This window comes from Zingiber officinale, chromosome 1A (genome assembly GCF_018446385.1).
Source record: "Zingiber officinale cultivar Zhangliang chromosome 1A, Zo_v1.1, whole genome shotgun sequence".
Classification (NCBI taxonomy): domain Eukaryota; kingdom Viridiplantae; phylum Streptophyta; class Magnoliopsida; order Zingiberales; family Zingiberaceae; genus Zingiber; species Zingiber officinale.
Genome location: NC_055987.1, coordinates 185,777,616 through 185,794,951, shown reverse-complemented (window position 1 = coordinate 185,794,951; position 17,336 = coordinate 185,777,616). Strand labels below are relative to the sequence as shown.

The 17,336-nt window shown below is 36.3% G+C and overlaps 1 protein-coding gene across 1 annotated transcript; it reads left to right on the top strand.

Annotated features, from left to right (window-relative positions):
• The first annotated feature begins 14,862 nt into the window (after positions 1–14,862).
• Positions 14,863–16,216, top strand: LOC122013321 (transcription factor HHO2-like). Its single transcript, XM_042569592.1, has 5 exons — positions 14,863–15,099; positions 15,207–15,439; positions 15,509–15,707; positions 15,795–15,871; positions 15,979–16,216. The coding sequence occupies exons 1-5, from the start codon at positions 14,895–14,897 to the stop codon at positions 16,135–16,137; spliced, it is 873 nt and encodes a 290-aa protein (XP_042425526.1). The 5' UTR covers positions 14,863–14,894; the 3' UTR covers positions 16,138–16,216.
• Positions 16,217–17,336: the final 1,120 nt, after the last annotated feature.

Below are 17,336 nucleotides of genomic sequence, written 5' to 3'. Positions count from 1 at the left end.
GCGCCGACGCCGTGAGAGGAAAGGAGAGGGAAGGGTTTTCCTTTGAATTTACCACCTCAACTTATCCCTCTTTATAATCTCCATATTCTGTTAACTGGTTAAATAATTTTCCTACCTTTTCTAAACAGAACCGACGGCTGGAATACTTGGTCAGCAGCGGTTTGGCGCGAGTTAAAGATCGCGTGTTCGAACTCTGCTCGGCTCCCTTTTATTTTGGTATTTCTGTTCCCAAAAAAAACTGCTTATATAGATTTTATTCCATACTTTATTAACAAAACTCTCGTAGACCAGCTGGTTGGCTGAGTCCGGTTAACATCTGGTTCGGGTCCGAGGTCTTGGGTTCAAAACCCAGCTTTAACACTTTTATTTCTTCTTTTTTTTTAAACTTCTTCCTCTTGGTAAAAATACCAAACGAACTCCAAAAATTGCATAAAAATACTCTATAAATTCCTAAAAATCTCTAGAATTTTTCTAAAATATTTCTAGATTTTAATAAGGTCTTTCAGAGCTCTAAATCATGAAATTTAGGGTGTTACACCTAAAGTTCCCTCTCGAACTTAGAAATACCTCTGGACTATCTCATACTGTCCTCATGCTCCTAAGTAACTTCATCATGCTTCTGGTTCTAAATGACTTCTACTAATGATACTCTTTTGTTCCTTAGTCTCTTAACTTCTCTATCCTTTCTAAACATACTTATGTATATATGAATATAAGAGAAACAAAACTAAAATTGTCTCTATTTTTTTTCTAAGCATATGTATCAAAACATAGAAAATTAAAACATGAATTTTCTTTTTTTCTAAGCACATATAAGCAGATACCCTATACTGCAAATAATAAAGAAAGCATAAAAGAAAATTAAATAATTTCTTACTTGAAGACGGCAAGGATGGTGCTGATGTGTGATGCTGGAGAATGGGAACTGCTCTGATACCAACTGTAACGACCACCCTTCTTACTACTACTATTCTCTAAGGATGACCGTTACTTAACTACTAACTCTACTTAACCGGTGTGATTAAAAATCACATGGAAATCCTACCGAAAAATTTCGGCGGAAACTCCCCTGTACCGGTGACCTTAAACTGATATACAAACACTATATACACAGCCACAGGCGGCTGGAACATTTATCAAACACCCACGCAGTTAAATAAGTATCAAACACACAAATATCTACTGAACTCATCCTACATGCAATCTAAATAGAATAATCTCAAATGACATGAACTTAAAATACAACACAAATGTTTACAATAACCAAAATGCGGAAACTAAATTTAAAACTTCTTTCCTAGTCCCAAGGCTTCCATAGTCCTGGCATTACACATCCATCCGCACCTCCTTGTCGCCTTCCTTTCTATATCTTTTCCTTTCCTGTATCTGCAGTAAGAGGAAGTGCAATCTATAAGCAAAATTTGCTTAGTAAGCGCTATCTAACTCACAAAATCTCGATATGCATGTATATAAATAAAAACATGCTAAAACTGAATACTAACATGTAAAGCTACTCATGCTCATACATAGCAAAGGAATCATACTAACTGAAATACTAAACATGTATAGTTAATCATGCTCATAAATAGCAAAGAACAGTAAACTAACTCATGCTCTTCTATTAGTAAAGAAACATACTGAAAGGCTAAACATGTAAGGCAAGTTTATACTATCATGCTTGCATAGAGAACTAAGCTTACTGAATTCTAAATACCTTCTGAATCTTATTTCACTTGTTTAAAGACTTATTCTTTAAATATTTCATACTTATGTAAAACTTGCTTTACTTGTTCAAAACTTATACTTATAATACTTCAAAATAATAATCAACTTCTTCTTGGGCCCAAGAATAGTATCTTCTTATGCGCATATCCCTAACTAGACTGGGATAGCGGGTCCGAATCTAGTAGGAGCTTGGTCTAAACCTAGGGACCGACTATGGGAGCCCAGCCCAAGGACTACTGAGAGCCCTGCATACTAGGTTATCTAAACCTAGGGACCGACTATGGGAGCCCAGCCCAAGGACTACTGAGAGTCCTGCATACTAGGTTATCTAAACCTAGGGACCGACTATGGGAGCCCAGCCCAAGGACTACTGAAAGTCCAGTACAGTGCCATTGATAAAAGTAAAATACTTGTTATCTCTTAATACTTCTAATATATAATGTCTCGGCATTTTCTTTAGCACCTTGTGTGCCAAAATCCCTAAAGTCTTGACTTTGGGATCTACTTAAGGCATTGGCCTTTTTCTTTCTTTTCTTTATCTTTCTTATACTTATTAATATTTCTAACAAAAGAATGCTTCTTTTAAAACTAAAATGTTTAACAAAAATCTGCATATAAGCTTAATAAAAATCTGTTCTAAGATTTGGAGTTCTGCATGCAACACTTATCAAAATCTTCAAACAATACTTATAAAAAGATCTGCACTAAATTAAATTGCATGTTTTAATCGAGAACTGCAATGCTAAACAAAACTAAAACTGTAAAACATAAAGATTTGCATACTTTAAGAACTAAAACTAAACTATCTGTTTATAACACATGCACCCAAACTAAGGCATAAAACTCATGACACGCCAATCCAAATTTGCAGGGCTATACAACCAATTTAGAAGCATGGAAAAAATATAGTGCCACATCCAATTGTATAACTTCTAAAAACTGAATTTAAACTACTCTTATAAATCTGAAATTCACAAGTTCTGTAATCCACATTGAGCATCAAATGACCCTCCATCTCCCTTAGGAAAACAACTTAGAAGCATGGAAACAAATGTAGTGCAATGTCCAATTGAAAAACCCCTTCAAAACAGTGATGAAACTATCCTTTTAAAAATATGGAATTTACAAATCCTTCAATTGAAAGTGAGCATACAAGAGTTCCCTATCTTCTAAGAGAAACCAGCTAGAGGCATGCTTCAACAAAATGCAAATAACAACATGAACTTGGAACTAAACTTGAGTATAAATAGTTAGAGCTTAAGATAACTTATGTTTAGGAACATGATGGACTTAAAGCTATGTATACCAGAAGCAATAAATTCATATCAAAATAAAGCCTATGTAAAACTTGTTCACATCAAATGCATAGCACAATCGAAACCAAAACCAGCTGAACAGCTACTGAAACTTAACAGACAAATCTACATATTTTAGAAGAAAAACTAACTCCTTCTGTTTTCATAGCAAGCTAAAAAAAATCTATCAGTATTCCTTTCTTGACCCAGATCTAATCTCCTTTCTTGACCCAAATCTAACCTGCACAGTAGCTTAGAAAGGGCCTATTCTTGCTCAATAATTCAACACATAAACAAACTAAACTGCAGAATATTGAATTCCATACTATAAAAGAAACTAAAACTAAGGCTAAGGCTAACAAAAACCACCGTATGCTCTTCATACGTGTCTAGCCGTTATACATAATATAACTAGTGGAATTCAATCTAACAAATTCGGAATCGAATTCCTGACAGCCAGCAACCTATACAAACTCTCCTTCTTTCTTTAGAGTTCATGGCAGTAAGCATCAAACAAAAACCCCTTAAAACCATGCTTCGAAATCTAAAAGGAATCAAGAATCCGAAACCTCAACATATGGCAGAAAACCAAAAGAAATCCCGGAACTACTCTTACCGCAGGTGAGTAAGCAACTTACCTTCGTGTTCTTGGACCCACAGCCGGAAGGAGACAACTAGGGCTTCGGAGGAGCTTCAATTCTCGGCAACCTCTTTGTGTTTCCAAGCTCCCCTCGGCGGAGTGGCCACACACGGGTGAAGATCGGTCGGAAACAACCCTTCGCCGGCGCCGGAGACCAAGCCCTAGGTCCCCTGCTGCGTCTTCGCCCGAGAGGGAGTCGCCGTCGCTCGCGATCGGGAGAGGAAAGGAGAGGGGAAAGGGTTTTCGGTTTGGGAATTTACCACCTCAACTTATCCCTCTTTATAATCTCCATATTCTGTTAACTGGTTAAATAATTTTCCTACCTTTTCTAAACAGAACCGACGGCTGGAATACTTGGTCAGCAGCGGTTTGGCGCGAGTTAAAGGTCGCGTGTTCGAACTCTGCTCGGCTCCCTTTTATTTTGGTATTTCTGTTCCCAAAAAAAACTGCTTATATAGATTTTATTCCATACTTTATTAACAAAACTCTCGTAGACCAGCTGGTTGGCTGAGTCCGGTTAACATTTGGTTCGGGTCCGAGGTCTTGGGTTCAAAACCCAGCTTTAACACTTTTATTTCTTCTTTTTTTTTAAACTTCTTCCTCTTGGTTAAAATATCAAACGAACTCCAAAAATTGCATAAAAATACTCTATAAATTCCTAAAAATCTCTAAAATTTTTCTAAAATATTTCTAGATTTTAATAAGGTCTTTCAGAGCTCTAAATCATGAAATTTGGGGTGTTACAATTCTCCCTCCCTTATAAAAAGTTCGTCCTCGAACTTAGAATAATTCTGGACATTTCTATCTCATACTGTCCTCATGCTCCTGAGTAACTTCATCATGCTTCTGGTTCTAAATGACTTCTACTAATGATACTCTTTTGTTCCTTAGTCTCTTAACTTCTCTATCCTTTCTAAACATACTTATGTATATATGAATATAAGAGAAACAAAACTAAAATTGTCTCTATTTTTTTTCTAAGCATATGTATCAAAACATAGAAAATTAAAACATGAATTTTCTTCTTTTCTAAGCACATATAAGCAGATACCCTATACTGCAAATAATAAAGAAAGCATAAAAGAAAATTAAATACTTTCTTACTTGAAGACGGCAAGGATGGTGCTGATGTGTGATGCTGGAGAATGGGAACTGCTCTGATACCAACTATAACGACCACCCTTCTTACTACTACTATTCTCTAAGGATGACCGTTACTTAACTACTAACTCTACTACCGGTGTGATTAAAAACCACATGGAAATCCTACCGAAAAATTTCGGCGGAAACTCCCCTGTACCGGTGACCTTAAACTGATATACAAACACTATATACACAGCCACAGGCGGCTGGAACATTTATCAAACACCCACGCAGTTAAATAAGTATCAAACACACAAATATCTACTGAACTCATCCTACATGCAATCTAAATAGAATAATCTCAAATGACATGAACTTAAAATACAACACAAATGTTTACAATAATCAAAATGCGGAAACTAAATTTAAAACTTCTTTCCTAGTCCCAAGGCTTCCATAGTCCTGGCATCACACATCCATCCGCACCTCCTTGTCGCCTTCCTTTCTATATCTTTTCCTTTCCTGTATCTGCAGTAAGAGGAAGTGCAATCTATAAGCAAAATTTGCTTAGTAAGCGCTATCTAACTCACAAAATCTCGATATGCATGTATATAAATAAAAACATGCTAAAACTGAATGCTAACATGTAAAGCTACTCATGCTCATACATAGTAAAGGAATCATACTAACTGAAATACTAAACATGTATAGTTAATCATGCTCATAAATAGCAAAGAACAGTAAACTAACTCATGCTCTTCTATTAGTAAAGAAACATACTGAAAGGCTAAACATGTAAGGCAAGTTTATACTATCATGCTTGCATAGAGAACTAAGCTTACTGAATTCTAAATACCTTCTGAATCTTATTTCACTTGTTTAAAGACTTATTCTTTAAATATTTCATACTTATGTAAAACTTGCTTTACTTGTTCAAAACTTATACTTATAATACTTCAAAATAATAATCAACTTCTTCTTGGGCCCGGCAACTGTACTTACTATGCGCGCATCCCTAACTAGACCCGAGATAGCTGGTCCCGAATCTAGTAGGATTTGCTAGGTTATCTAAACCTAGGGACCGACTATGGGAGCCCAGCCCAAGGACTACTGAGAGTCCTGCATACTAGGTTATCTAAATCTAGGGACCGACTATGGGAGCCCAGCCCAAGGACTACTGAGAGTCCTGCATACTAGGTTATCTAAACCTAGGGACCGACTATGGGAGCCCAGCCCAAGGACTACTGAAAGTCCAGTACAGTGCCATTGATAAAAGTAAAATACTTGTTATCTCTTAATACTTCTAATATATAATGCCTCGGCATTTTCTTTAGCACATTGTGTGCCAAAATCCCTAAAGTCTTGACTTTGGGATCTACTTAAGGCATTGGCCTTTTTCTTTCTTTTCTTTATCTTTCTTATACTTATTAATATTTCTAACAAAAGAATGTTTCTTTTAAAACTAAAATGTTTAACAAAAATCTGCATATAAGCTTAATAAAAATCTGTTCTAAGATTTGGAGTTCTGCATGCAACACTTATCAAAATCTTCAAACAATACTTATAAAAAGATCTGCACTAAATTAAATTGCATGTTTTAATCGAGAACTGCAATGCTAAACAAAACTAAAACTGTAAAACATAAAGATTTGCATACTTTAAGAACTAAAACTAAACTATCTGTTTATAACACATGCACCCAAACTAAGGCATAAAACTCATGACACGCCAATCCAAATTTGCAGGGCTATACAACCAATTTAGAAGCATGGAAAAAATATAGTGCCACATCCAATTGTATAACTTCTAAAAACTGAATTTAAACTACTCTTATAAATCTGAAATTCACAAGTTCTGTAATCCACATTGAGCATCAAATGACCCTCCATCTCCCTTAGGAAAACAACTTAGAAGCATGGAAACAAATGTAGTGCAATGTCCAATTGAAAAAACCCTTCAAAACAGTGATGAAACTATCCTTTTAAAAATATGGAATTTACAAATCCTTCAATTGAAAGTGAGCATACAAGAGTTCCCTATCTTCTAAGAGAAACCAGCTAGAGGCATGCTTCAACAAAATGCAAATAACAACATGAACTTGGAACTAAACTTGAGTATAAATAGTTAGAGCTTAAGATAACTTATGTTTAGGAACATGATGGACTTAAAGCTATGTATACCAGAAGCAATAAATTCATATCAAAATAAAGCCTATGTAAAACTTGTTCACATCAAATGCATAGCACAATCGAAACCAAAACCAGCTGAACAGCTACTGAAACTTAACAGACAAATCTACATATTTTAGAAGAAAAACTAACTCCTTCTGTTTTCATAGCAAGCTAAAAAAAATCTATCAGTATTCCTTTCTTGACCCAGATCTAATCTCCTTTCTTGACCCAAATCTAACCTGCACAGTAGCTTAGAAAGGGCCTATTCTTGCTCAATAATTCAACACATAAACAAACTAAACTGCAGAATATTGAATTCCATACTATAAAAGAAACTAAAACTAAGGCTAAGGCTAACAAAAACCACCGTATGCTCTTCATACGTGTCTAGCCGTTATACATAATATAACTAGTGGAATTCAATCTAACAAATTCGGAATCGAATTCCTGACAGCCAGCAACCTATACAAACTCTCCTTCTTTCTTTAGAGTTCATGGCAGTAAGCATCAAACAAAAACCCCTTAAAACCATGCTTCGAAATCTAAAAGGAATCAAGAATCCGAAACCTCAACATATGGCAGAAAACCAAAAGAAATCCCGGAACTACTCTTACCGCAGGTGAGTAAGCAACTTACCTTCGTGTTCTTGGACCCACAGCCGGAAGGAGACAACTAGGGCTTCGGAGGAGCTTCAATTCTCGGCAACCTCTTTGTGTTTCCAAGCTCCCCTCGGCGGAGTGGCCACACACGGGTGAAGATCGGTCGGAAACAACCCTTCGCCGGCGCCGGAGACCAAGCCCTAGGTCCCCTGCTGCGTCTTCGCCCGAGAGGGAGTCGCCGTCGCTCGCGATCGGGAGAGGAAAGGAGAGGGGAAAGGGTTTTCGGTTTGGGAATTTACCACCTCAACTTATCCCTCTTTATAATCTCCATATTCTGTTAACTGGTTAAATAATTTTCCTACCTTTTCTAAACAGAACCGACGGCTGGAATACTTGGTCAGCAGCGGTTTGGCGCGAGTTAAAGGTCGCGTGTTCGAACTCTGCTCGGCTCCCTTTTATTTTGGTATTTCTGTTCCCAAAAAAAACTGCTTATATAGATTTTATTCCATACTTTATTAACAAAACTCTCGTAGACCAGCTGGTTGGCTGAGTCCGGTTAACATTTGGTTCGGGTCCGAGGTCTTGGGTTCAAAACCCAGCTTTAACACTTTTATTTCTTCTTTTTTTTTTTTTAAATTTCTTCCTCTTGGTAAAAATACCAAACGAACTCCAAAAATTACATAAAAATACTCTATAAATTCCTAAAAATCTCTAGAATTTTTCTAAAATATTTCTAGATTTTAATAAGGTCTTTCAGAGCTCTAAATCATGAAATTTGGGGTGTTACAGCTGAATGGAGGGCATCCTCCATGGAAATTAGCGGCACTTTCAGGTGGATAAGTAGCGGATGTCGCAGAGGTTATCGATGCTGCGATTTCTAGATAAGTATCCATGCTGAAGGCGCCTCCTATGGATGCTGGAGGCGCTCTCAATGGGATACTTAAGGCAGTCTCGAGTGGAGGCTGACTTACACTTGATTTTGGCAATCTTTCTATTGTGCACTGCTCAAAGGACGATCCGACAAAGCCGTAAATTGACTCCGACAACCGGAAGCCTTAAATTTTCTTTTCTTACTTGTCGATATACTTTTAATTATTTCATTAAAATTGTACTTCAAGTTGTAATTTTCCGAAGCTATAGTGATTGCCCATCGAAAGCACTCTTACGTGTGGGCCTTGGAGTAGAAGTCGACACATGCTCCAAACCAAGTAAATTCTTGGTGTTTGCGATTGATTTCTATTTATTCCGCTGCGTGTTTACTCGATTATTTTAACGAATGAATTAGCCATGAGCGTTATTCACCCCCTCCCCTCTCTAGCACTTTTCAATCCTACAGGATCGGCAAGAGGGGTGAATTGCCTATCAACAAAAATATCATCCTTCCCGTTCTTTCAACTCTAATTAAAAGCAACAATAATAGAAAATTAAATTAACAACTAAAAAGATGAGGTACAAGATTTACTTGATTACAACCTAGGTAGTTGTTAATCCAAGGACAATGAAAAAGCTCTAAAAGATCTCATTCGGTGAAGGCGGAGAAGTCTCTTACACTTGTTAATTACTCAAACAGTTGCTAGGAAATGAATACTGGAGTTGATGTTTATTTCCTAGATCCAGGGGTCTTTTTATAGCCCTTGGAAAATCTTATCCGAGGCTAGAAGTGTTGGTTAGTCCTAGGAAAAACGTACTGGTTCCACTGTACAAAATTTTGTACAAGTGTCGAACATTTCCTTAAATAACCTATTGTGTTCTTTAGAAGTTAAATTAGGAATCGCAGACGGAACTTAACATCATTGATTTCAAATTTAACTTATCTATTTTTAATGGTTTAGATTTGAATCGCAAGCGGAACTTAATACTATTGATTCAAATCCATCTACGTTATAAATTTCATTAAATATTAATTCCTAAAATTGGCTTCCAGGATTGCATGGCGAGGCACATGACCTTCTTAGATATGAGAGCAACCACCACCGCCTAGACAAAACCTTTTAAGGAAAGCTAATATTTAATTTCCTTAAATAATTCTAGGTTAACCAAAAAGAACAATCGAATCACAAATTCGAAAAATAAAAAAAACACAAACTCGAAAAATAAATTCGAAAAACTAGATCTAATGCTTCTTGTGTTTGGAATTCATACAAAGAAAAATAACTAGTATGATGCGGAAGAAAATTACTAGTTATACCTTCTCTTTGTATGTTAATGACCTCGAGATCTTCTGCCGTATTCCTCGCCTCGCCTTGGACGTTGTGTGGGCGACGATCCTCCAAGATGAACACCACCCAAAGAGCTTTCTTCTTCTTCCTCTAAAATCCGGCCACCACCACCAATTTAGGAATCAAGAGAGCAAGGGAAAGGGAAGGGGAGAGATCCGGCCATCATGAGAGAGCACAAGCAAGAAACTAGAATTAGATGCCTCCTTCTTCTTCTTCTTCTTCTCCTTCTCCTCCTTCTTGTATCCGGCCACTTAAAGGAACCACAAGCAATATGTGGCCGGCCCTAGCATGATAAAGAGCTAGGGGTCGGCCCTAAGGAGGAGACTAGAGAGAAGAGAGGAAAAAAACATTAATTTATGAAGTCTCTCCTCCCCTTCTTTTATAATACTTGCCCAAGGCAAATAAGGAAAAACGTTTTACAAAAAATTAAAATCTTCCTCATGTTTTTCCTTTTCCCTTTTATTTTTCCTTTTCTTTCCTCTTGATTGAATCAATCACCAATCATATATTTGATTGGATGATGATTTAATCCTATTGGCCGGCCTCTTGCTTGGGCACCAAGCAAGGGTGGCCGACCCCTATAAGGAAGGAAATATATATATATATATATATATATATATATATATATATATATATATATATTATAAAAGTTTACAATAAGAAATCCTCTTATAAAATTTTACAAGCTCTCTTTCAATTTCCTAAAGTAAGAGTTAAAAAAGTAAAGTTTTAAAAATTAAAATCATGTTTAAAATTTAAAACTTCTCTTATAAAATTTCCTTTTTTAACATGGTGATAGAACATTTAAATTTTAAAACTTCTTTTCCTTTTTTCTTAAACCATGAGGATGGTTAAAAAAGGAAAGTTTTAAAACTTTTAAACTTTCTTTTAAAACATGTGACCTAATTCAAATAAGGAAAAATTTAAAATTTAAAATCTCTCTTTTAAAACTTATAGTTTTCTACAAAGAGAAGATTTTAAAAATTCAAAATCACCCCTCTTTGTTTGAATTATTGTGGTCGACCCCTACATGCTTGGACACCAAGCAAAGGGCCAACCCCTATAGAAGAGGATGTGGCCGGCCCTTACTTGGTCACCAAGCATTGGACCGGTCTCCTTCTTGGACACCAAGATGGGCTTATATTTGGATGAACTTGAGGCTATAATGAGACTACGACAGGGACCTAGAGGAGAAATTGGTTTTGGCCTTCCGATGAGCTTGAGTATCCCGTGTTCGCCCCGAACACACAACTCAAGTTCATCGATAATAACTCATTCCACTAGAGAGTTATTATCGCACTACTGCACCAATCCCAAATTACATTATGGGCTCCTTCTTATCATGAGTGTGTTAGTCTCCCTGTGTTTAAGATAACGAATGTCCACTAATTAAGTAAGTTACTGATAACTTACTTAATTAATATCTAGCTCCAAGAGTAGTACCACTCAACTTTATTGTCATGTCGGACTAAGTCCACCTGCAGGGTTTAACATGACAATCCTTATGAGCTCCTCTTGGGGGCATTCTCAACCTAGATAACTAGGACACAGATTCCTTCTATAATCAACAACACACACTATAAGTAATATCATTTCCCAACTTATCAGGCTTATTGACTTATTGAGTTAAATCTCACCCATTAATAAGTCAAAGAAATAAATACTAAATATATGTGTTTGTTATCATATTAGGATTAAGAGCACACACTTCCATAATAACTAAGGTCTAGTTCTTTTATAAAGTCAGTACAAAAAGAACTTACCTAAAATGGTCCTACTCATTACACTTGGAGTGTATCAGTGTAATTTATTAGTTAAGATAAACTAATACTTAATTACACTACGACTACTTCAACGGTTTGTTCCTTTCCATCTTAGTCGCGAGCAACTATTTATAATTTATAAAGAACCGACAACATGATCTTCTGTGTGTGACACCACGCACCATGTTGTCTACTATAAAAATTAATTAAACAAATTATATTTAACAAATAAATGTAGATATTTGACCATTGTGATTCTTTATTTCTAAATAAATGTTTATACAAAAGCTAGACTTTTAGTATACACTCTAACAAGAAGGTGCCTACAACAGGCTGGAAGGCGCCACCAGAGAGGCGCCAAAGGATAAAGCTTTATCCTTTGGCAAAGGCAATATTTACCTGGTCAAAGGTATCTTCAATTGGTTGAAGGCGCCTTCCATGGTGGGTTGAAGGTGTCTTCAATCCTGTTGAAGGAGCCTTCCCACTGAAAGGCGCAAAGGCGCCTTTAACTCCTTTGAGGGTGCCTCCAGCAGCTTCGCAGCTCGCTTTTGGCTCTCTTGCTGGTCAGATCGCTTGGGTGATTTCGGCCAACCAAAATAGAGCCCACCTAAACTCATTTTCCGGCCTTCTCCTTGAGCAGACTTCCTCCTCGGCTTCTCGTCCCTCGAATCACCGCGCGCATCCTTCTCGTCTGCCGGTGTACTCTTCCACAACACTTTGTCCCTCGGATACACCGAGCCCGTCGACTCTCTTCCCCGTGTCATCCTTCTCGCTAGCTGCGTCTTCCGCTCGACTTCCTGTGCTCCTAAGCTCCTGCACACTTAGACACAAAAATCAAATATTAACATGATATAACCTGACTTGGTTGATCACACTAAAACTACCATGAGATTCCAACAGAAGCAATCGGGTTTCACGTTGGATCGCACAACACCAAGCTGTTAGGCCTCACGCCGATTGGCACGGTGCGAGCCGATCATGCCTTATGCCAGACGAGAACCCTCGTGGCTATCGAGCCTCGTGTCAAACAACATTGTGCGAGGCTATTGGGCCTCGTGCCAGAGGGCACCACACGAGGTGGTCTGCCTTGAGTCAATCGACACCTCACTATGCAGCCTACGACTACTCAAGTAACGGTTCCTTCGTCATTTTTTTTTCTTTTCCTGTTTCTTTCCCTCTTTTCCACTAACTTTTCCTAAAATATCCTTTTTCTTTCCTTTTCCTTTTCCTTTTCCTTTCCTCCCCTCCATGAATATGAATATCTTTCCTTAGTTGATTTCTTTCCCTTCCTCATCCATCCGTGCAAATAAACAGAGCATTAATCTCATGGCATCCCATGATGAAAACCTATTTATTCTTAATGGTTAAATCATTCTTTGGGAGAGATGTATTTAAGAGTAATTTAATATTAAGGTTTTGTTTATTTTGCTAGAGATCATAATTAGTTTTTAAATAAATTAAACATTTTTTTATTTTGGTCAATGAAAAATATAAAAATTTTGTAAGATTTTTTTTCCAAAAAATAGAAATCATTTTAAAGGAATATACAAATTACAAAATAAAAAAAAAAGTTATAAAGTAAAGAAAATTTAATCTAAAATATTTGAACTAACTTTTGTTTTGCTCCAAAATGCCTCCGATATATTTTTTTCATAAAATTTTATTTTACCTCCCTTTCACATTTTTTCTAAGTGTTGCTCAAAATCGTAAGGAAATATTATATCTCTTTATCATGACTTTATATGATAAAAGTAGCTCGTTTATCTAAAGTGTTTTTATGCTAGATAAAGAAAATAAATCATAATGACTGATAAAATATTTTATTTCTTAAGAAATTGCTCCTCGTAAATTATATCATAAAAGACCAAAATATACAAATCAACCCAACCAAAGAATTTAAAAGGTAAGAAAATTCAAAAAGCATCATTTTTATTGATATTATAAAAGTACCTCTCTTTTAGAAATTATCAATTTAATATTCACCTATAATTTGAGACTTGAAACTTTAGAGCTACTTTATACAAAATAATACCACTTTAGTGCAATTTTGATCAAAGCAACTTTAAGATAGTAGTTTTTTTTGTATAAAAACAACTTTAAGATATTATTTTGAATAAAACCGTCTCAAAGTGGAACATAGAGGAGTATTTTATGAATTAAATTATAGATATAGTACTAATTTTGATAAAAAGAGCTCAAATAACGATATAGAAAGAAAAAAAATGCCCATTGAATTTTTATCACTTAAAACATGACTCCATCGAAAGTTTAGTGGCCCATTCCCATTAATATTTTTAAAAATTATGCATGCCCCCAACTAAAGAATTGAGTTGAAGTCTTATGTTTGCTATTGATAACAATTGGCAATGACTAATTGCAATTAGTAAGTTATTAGGTTTTTGTTTGACATCATTATATTTTCTACTTTCATCATTTTATTATGTATTTCATTCTGTATTTATAAAAAATCTTTTATTGTAATTTTAAACTACTTGATGTGCTAAGATATAGCAATATGTTACAAATGATATTATATAAGGACACATTATTTAATATTGCATAATATAAGGGGGAATGATGATAGCATTGTGTGTAATAATAGACCAATTGAAGCTTGATAAATCAAAACTTTAATCTTTACCCAATTTATACAAAATACTTGATGTGCTAAGATATAGCAACTGTTTGACTTTGTTGATTTACTAAACTTAGTCAACCCACTTAACCCATTTGACTTGGTTAATATTACACAATTGACGTCATAATCTCATTAAGTGAATCTTTTGTAGGACTAGAAAAATAAAATGGAAAAAGACTAAATTTTTTATTTCGATTGTTTTAATATAAAAATAAATAAAATGACTATTTAATCAATATTTTATTCAATTCATCTCCTCTTTACTGATATACGACATCCAAAATATCTTAAAATATTTTGAATTTAGTTCGAATTTAAGGCGAGAATAGAATGTCGCTTGCAAATAAATACATTTTTCATTAAATAAAAAGTAAAAAAAATAATAACTAAACTCAAAACTTTTTATAGCAAACGCATGAAAGTGATTTGGATGAGAGATTAATTTATAATGATCATGATTTAACTAAATTTGGAAGAGAGAAATTTAATTAGGATGAAAAAATTTACAGAACGGTCCTCTGATAGATTAGGATTTCATCAAAAGGACACTTCGGGGAGAGGAATATTTTGGTTAACTGCACTGGGGGGCGATTCCAAATTCGGCGAGTTTGAGCAGGCGACTCAGCTAGCCATATCTTCACGCGACGAGTCGTCGCCGCCTTGTTTTATATTCCCACCTCGAACCATCTCTATAAATACGGCGCCTTTCTCTCCGTCTTCCTTGTGTTCTTCTTCTACTGTAGAGAGAGGGAGAGGGAGGAATGGATGCGGCGGCGGAGGAGATCCGCTCAGACTTGGCGCAGTTCACCGCCATGACCGTGGCGGATTACGTGAAGCATGCATTAGAGAGCGGAGAAGGGATGGCGGTGAATCTGGAGGAGTCGTTGAGGATCCTGGAGCAGGAGAGGCGGAAGATGGAGGGCATCGAGCAGGAGCTGCCTCAGTGCATGAATCTGCTCGCAGATGGTTGGTCGTTAATTTGCCTCCCTCTTTTCCACAATCATTGTACCTAAAAGAGGGATTTTTATGTGTGCTTTTTTTCGATTGGTGTATTTGATCTCCTGGTGTTTCAGTGATGGTGGGGTTAGAGAAGGAGCTCGAGCCATGGAAGGGCGAGAGATTCGCACGCGAGTTCGGGAGTTCCATCCCCGTTAAAAGAAGATTCGAAGAGGCGGAAACGAGGGTTAATCTGGAAAGGGGCGGCGTCGAGATGAAGAAATGGATGAGATCTGCTCAACTCTGGGTCGACAATCCCGGAAGCAGCAATCAGTGGAGCGGTGAAAATGCGAGGATTGTTATTAACAAGGTATAAAAGTTCGATTTTGAGAACGATTTCTTGCAAAAGATGACAGTTTTCTTGTTTCTCGATCATCAGGGCGGCGGAGAGCTCAATCTTCCGATGAAGCAGAGTATCTTCCAATGCGGCGGCGGCGGCGACGGCGCGTTGGCGGTGTCGAACGATCACCGCAGCTCACATGTACAGCATCAGAAACCGCGAAAGGCGCGGCTGTGCTGGTCGCCGGAGCTACATCGGCGGTTCCTTTCCGCCCTCCACCAGCTCGGTGGCGCCCAAGGTTGGATCGCAACCCCGCCTTCTCTCAAAATCTCAATCAAACAAGAAACAGGTTAACGTGTAATATTTGTTGCGATCTCTTGTGCAGCGGCAACTCCTAACCAAATCAGAGAAGCGATGAAGGCGGACGGTCTCTCCAACGTCGAAATTAAAAGTCATTTGCAGGTGAGTTTACAATCAAATTCACTGCCAAACAATCTCATCCTTCAACTTCCTAGTTCCTGCCTTTCATCATTGTAATCTCTGAGACAAACTTTTTGCATTTTCCGCAGCAATATCGGCTGCAAACAAAGAGAAGACCTACTGGCTCAGTTTCAGAGAAGGAACCTTCAGCGATAACAGGAGTTGAATCGGTTGCTGGAGAGCAGCTCAGTGGTCCTTCACATCCAATACTTTCTCTATCCAGCTCTCCGTCGTCCTCTTCCATGTAACCGAGAGTAAAGCTGAAATTTGAAATTTGTTTAGGTGTTTTGTGCGAGTCGTGGATTTTTTTTTTTTTTATGGAATAAATGAAAGAGACGATGACGTGGTGGATCATGTGGGTGTATTTTTATCGGTTATGGAGATTTTTAAAAATATATTAAAAAGAAATTTTGTCATATATTATTTCAGATCAATTTATTATATGAATTATATTTTTTAAATAAAGGATTATTAAAAAATTCAGAAATATATGTTTTAAAAAATTAATAATAATAAAGAGAGGGATGGTATAAATTCTAGCATAAAATATTAAAAACTTCTATATAAATTATAAATAAAAATTATTAAAATCATAATTTTTTAAACATGTAAATTTGTTTCTTAAATTTTAAACTTGGATATACATAAATACAATTTAAGAAATTATTAAAATTTCAGAATTAAAAAAGATTTATACTATATATTCATTTTACAAGCGGGATCCTCTAGTCCTGCCTATCCTAATACGTTCCTTGACCAAGGATATTGATAGATGAGATTCAATAGTCCCCACATACTATCTCCAACTTCTATTTGTCATTTTTATTACTTAAATATATTATAAAAGAATATCATAGTAATCACATTTTCAAACCGGTAAACATGTTATTTTAACCTCTGTCATTCGTAGCAGCTACAATATTCTATTGATCAATTTTACTTGAATGAGATTTCACCTATGCATATTTTGTAGTAGAATCATAACTATAACAACTTTGATTTATAACTATAACAATTTGAATAAACTAAAGCATCTTATTAATGATTAAGGAAAAACATTAAGATGCATTTCCATTTCTTTCACTTACCCCTGCTCGTTAATACTTTGTTTAGTTGAAGTCGTGCATCAAAATATTTCCTGGAATGAAAAAAATTGAAAGAAATAAAGTAACTCGAAGCAGAGAAAGGAAAGGAGCGACACCTCAACCTCGTTGTCAAGGCTAGAGCCAGGTATATACTTGCCCGGGTTGTAGTCCGGGAGCCAGTTGGAAGTTATTTTAATTTTTAACCGTTCATCGCATTGGTTTTGAATTTCCAAATTAAAAAAAAAAAAAAAAACCTTTATAGCCCGCGGCCGGTCATTTTTAGCCCGGGCAGATTATAATTCTTGGCTCTATCATTGCTCATTGTCAGACTTGCAGTGAAGCCACGGCCTTGTGGCAAGGTC

Bases quoted from the DNA above. Each gene is read 5' to 3' on its own strand.
- LOC122013321 (XM_042569592.1), top strand. From the start codon at position 14,895: ATGGATGCGGCGGCGGAGGAGATCCGCTCAGACTTGGCGCAGTTCACC. The intron at 15,708-15,794 runs GTTGGATCGCAA...TCTCTTGTGCAG, and splicing joins CCAGCTCGGTGGCGCCCAAG to CGGCAACTCCTAACCAAATC. The intron at 15,872-15,978 runs GTGAGTTTACAA...CATTTTCCGCAG, and splicing joins AAATTAAAAGTCATTTGCAG to CAATATCGGCTGCAAACAAA.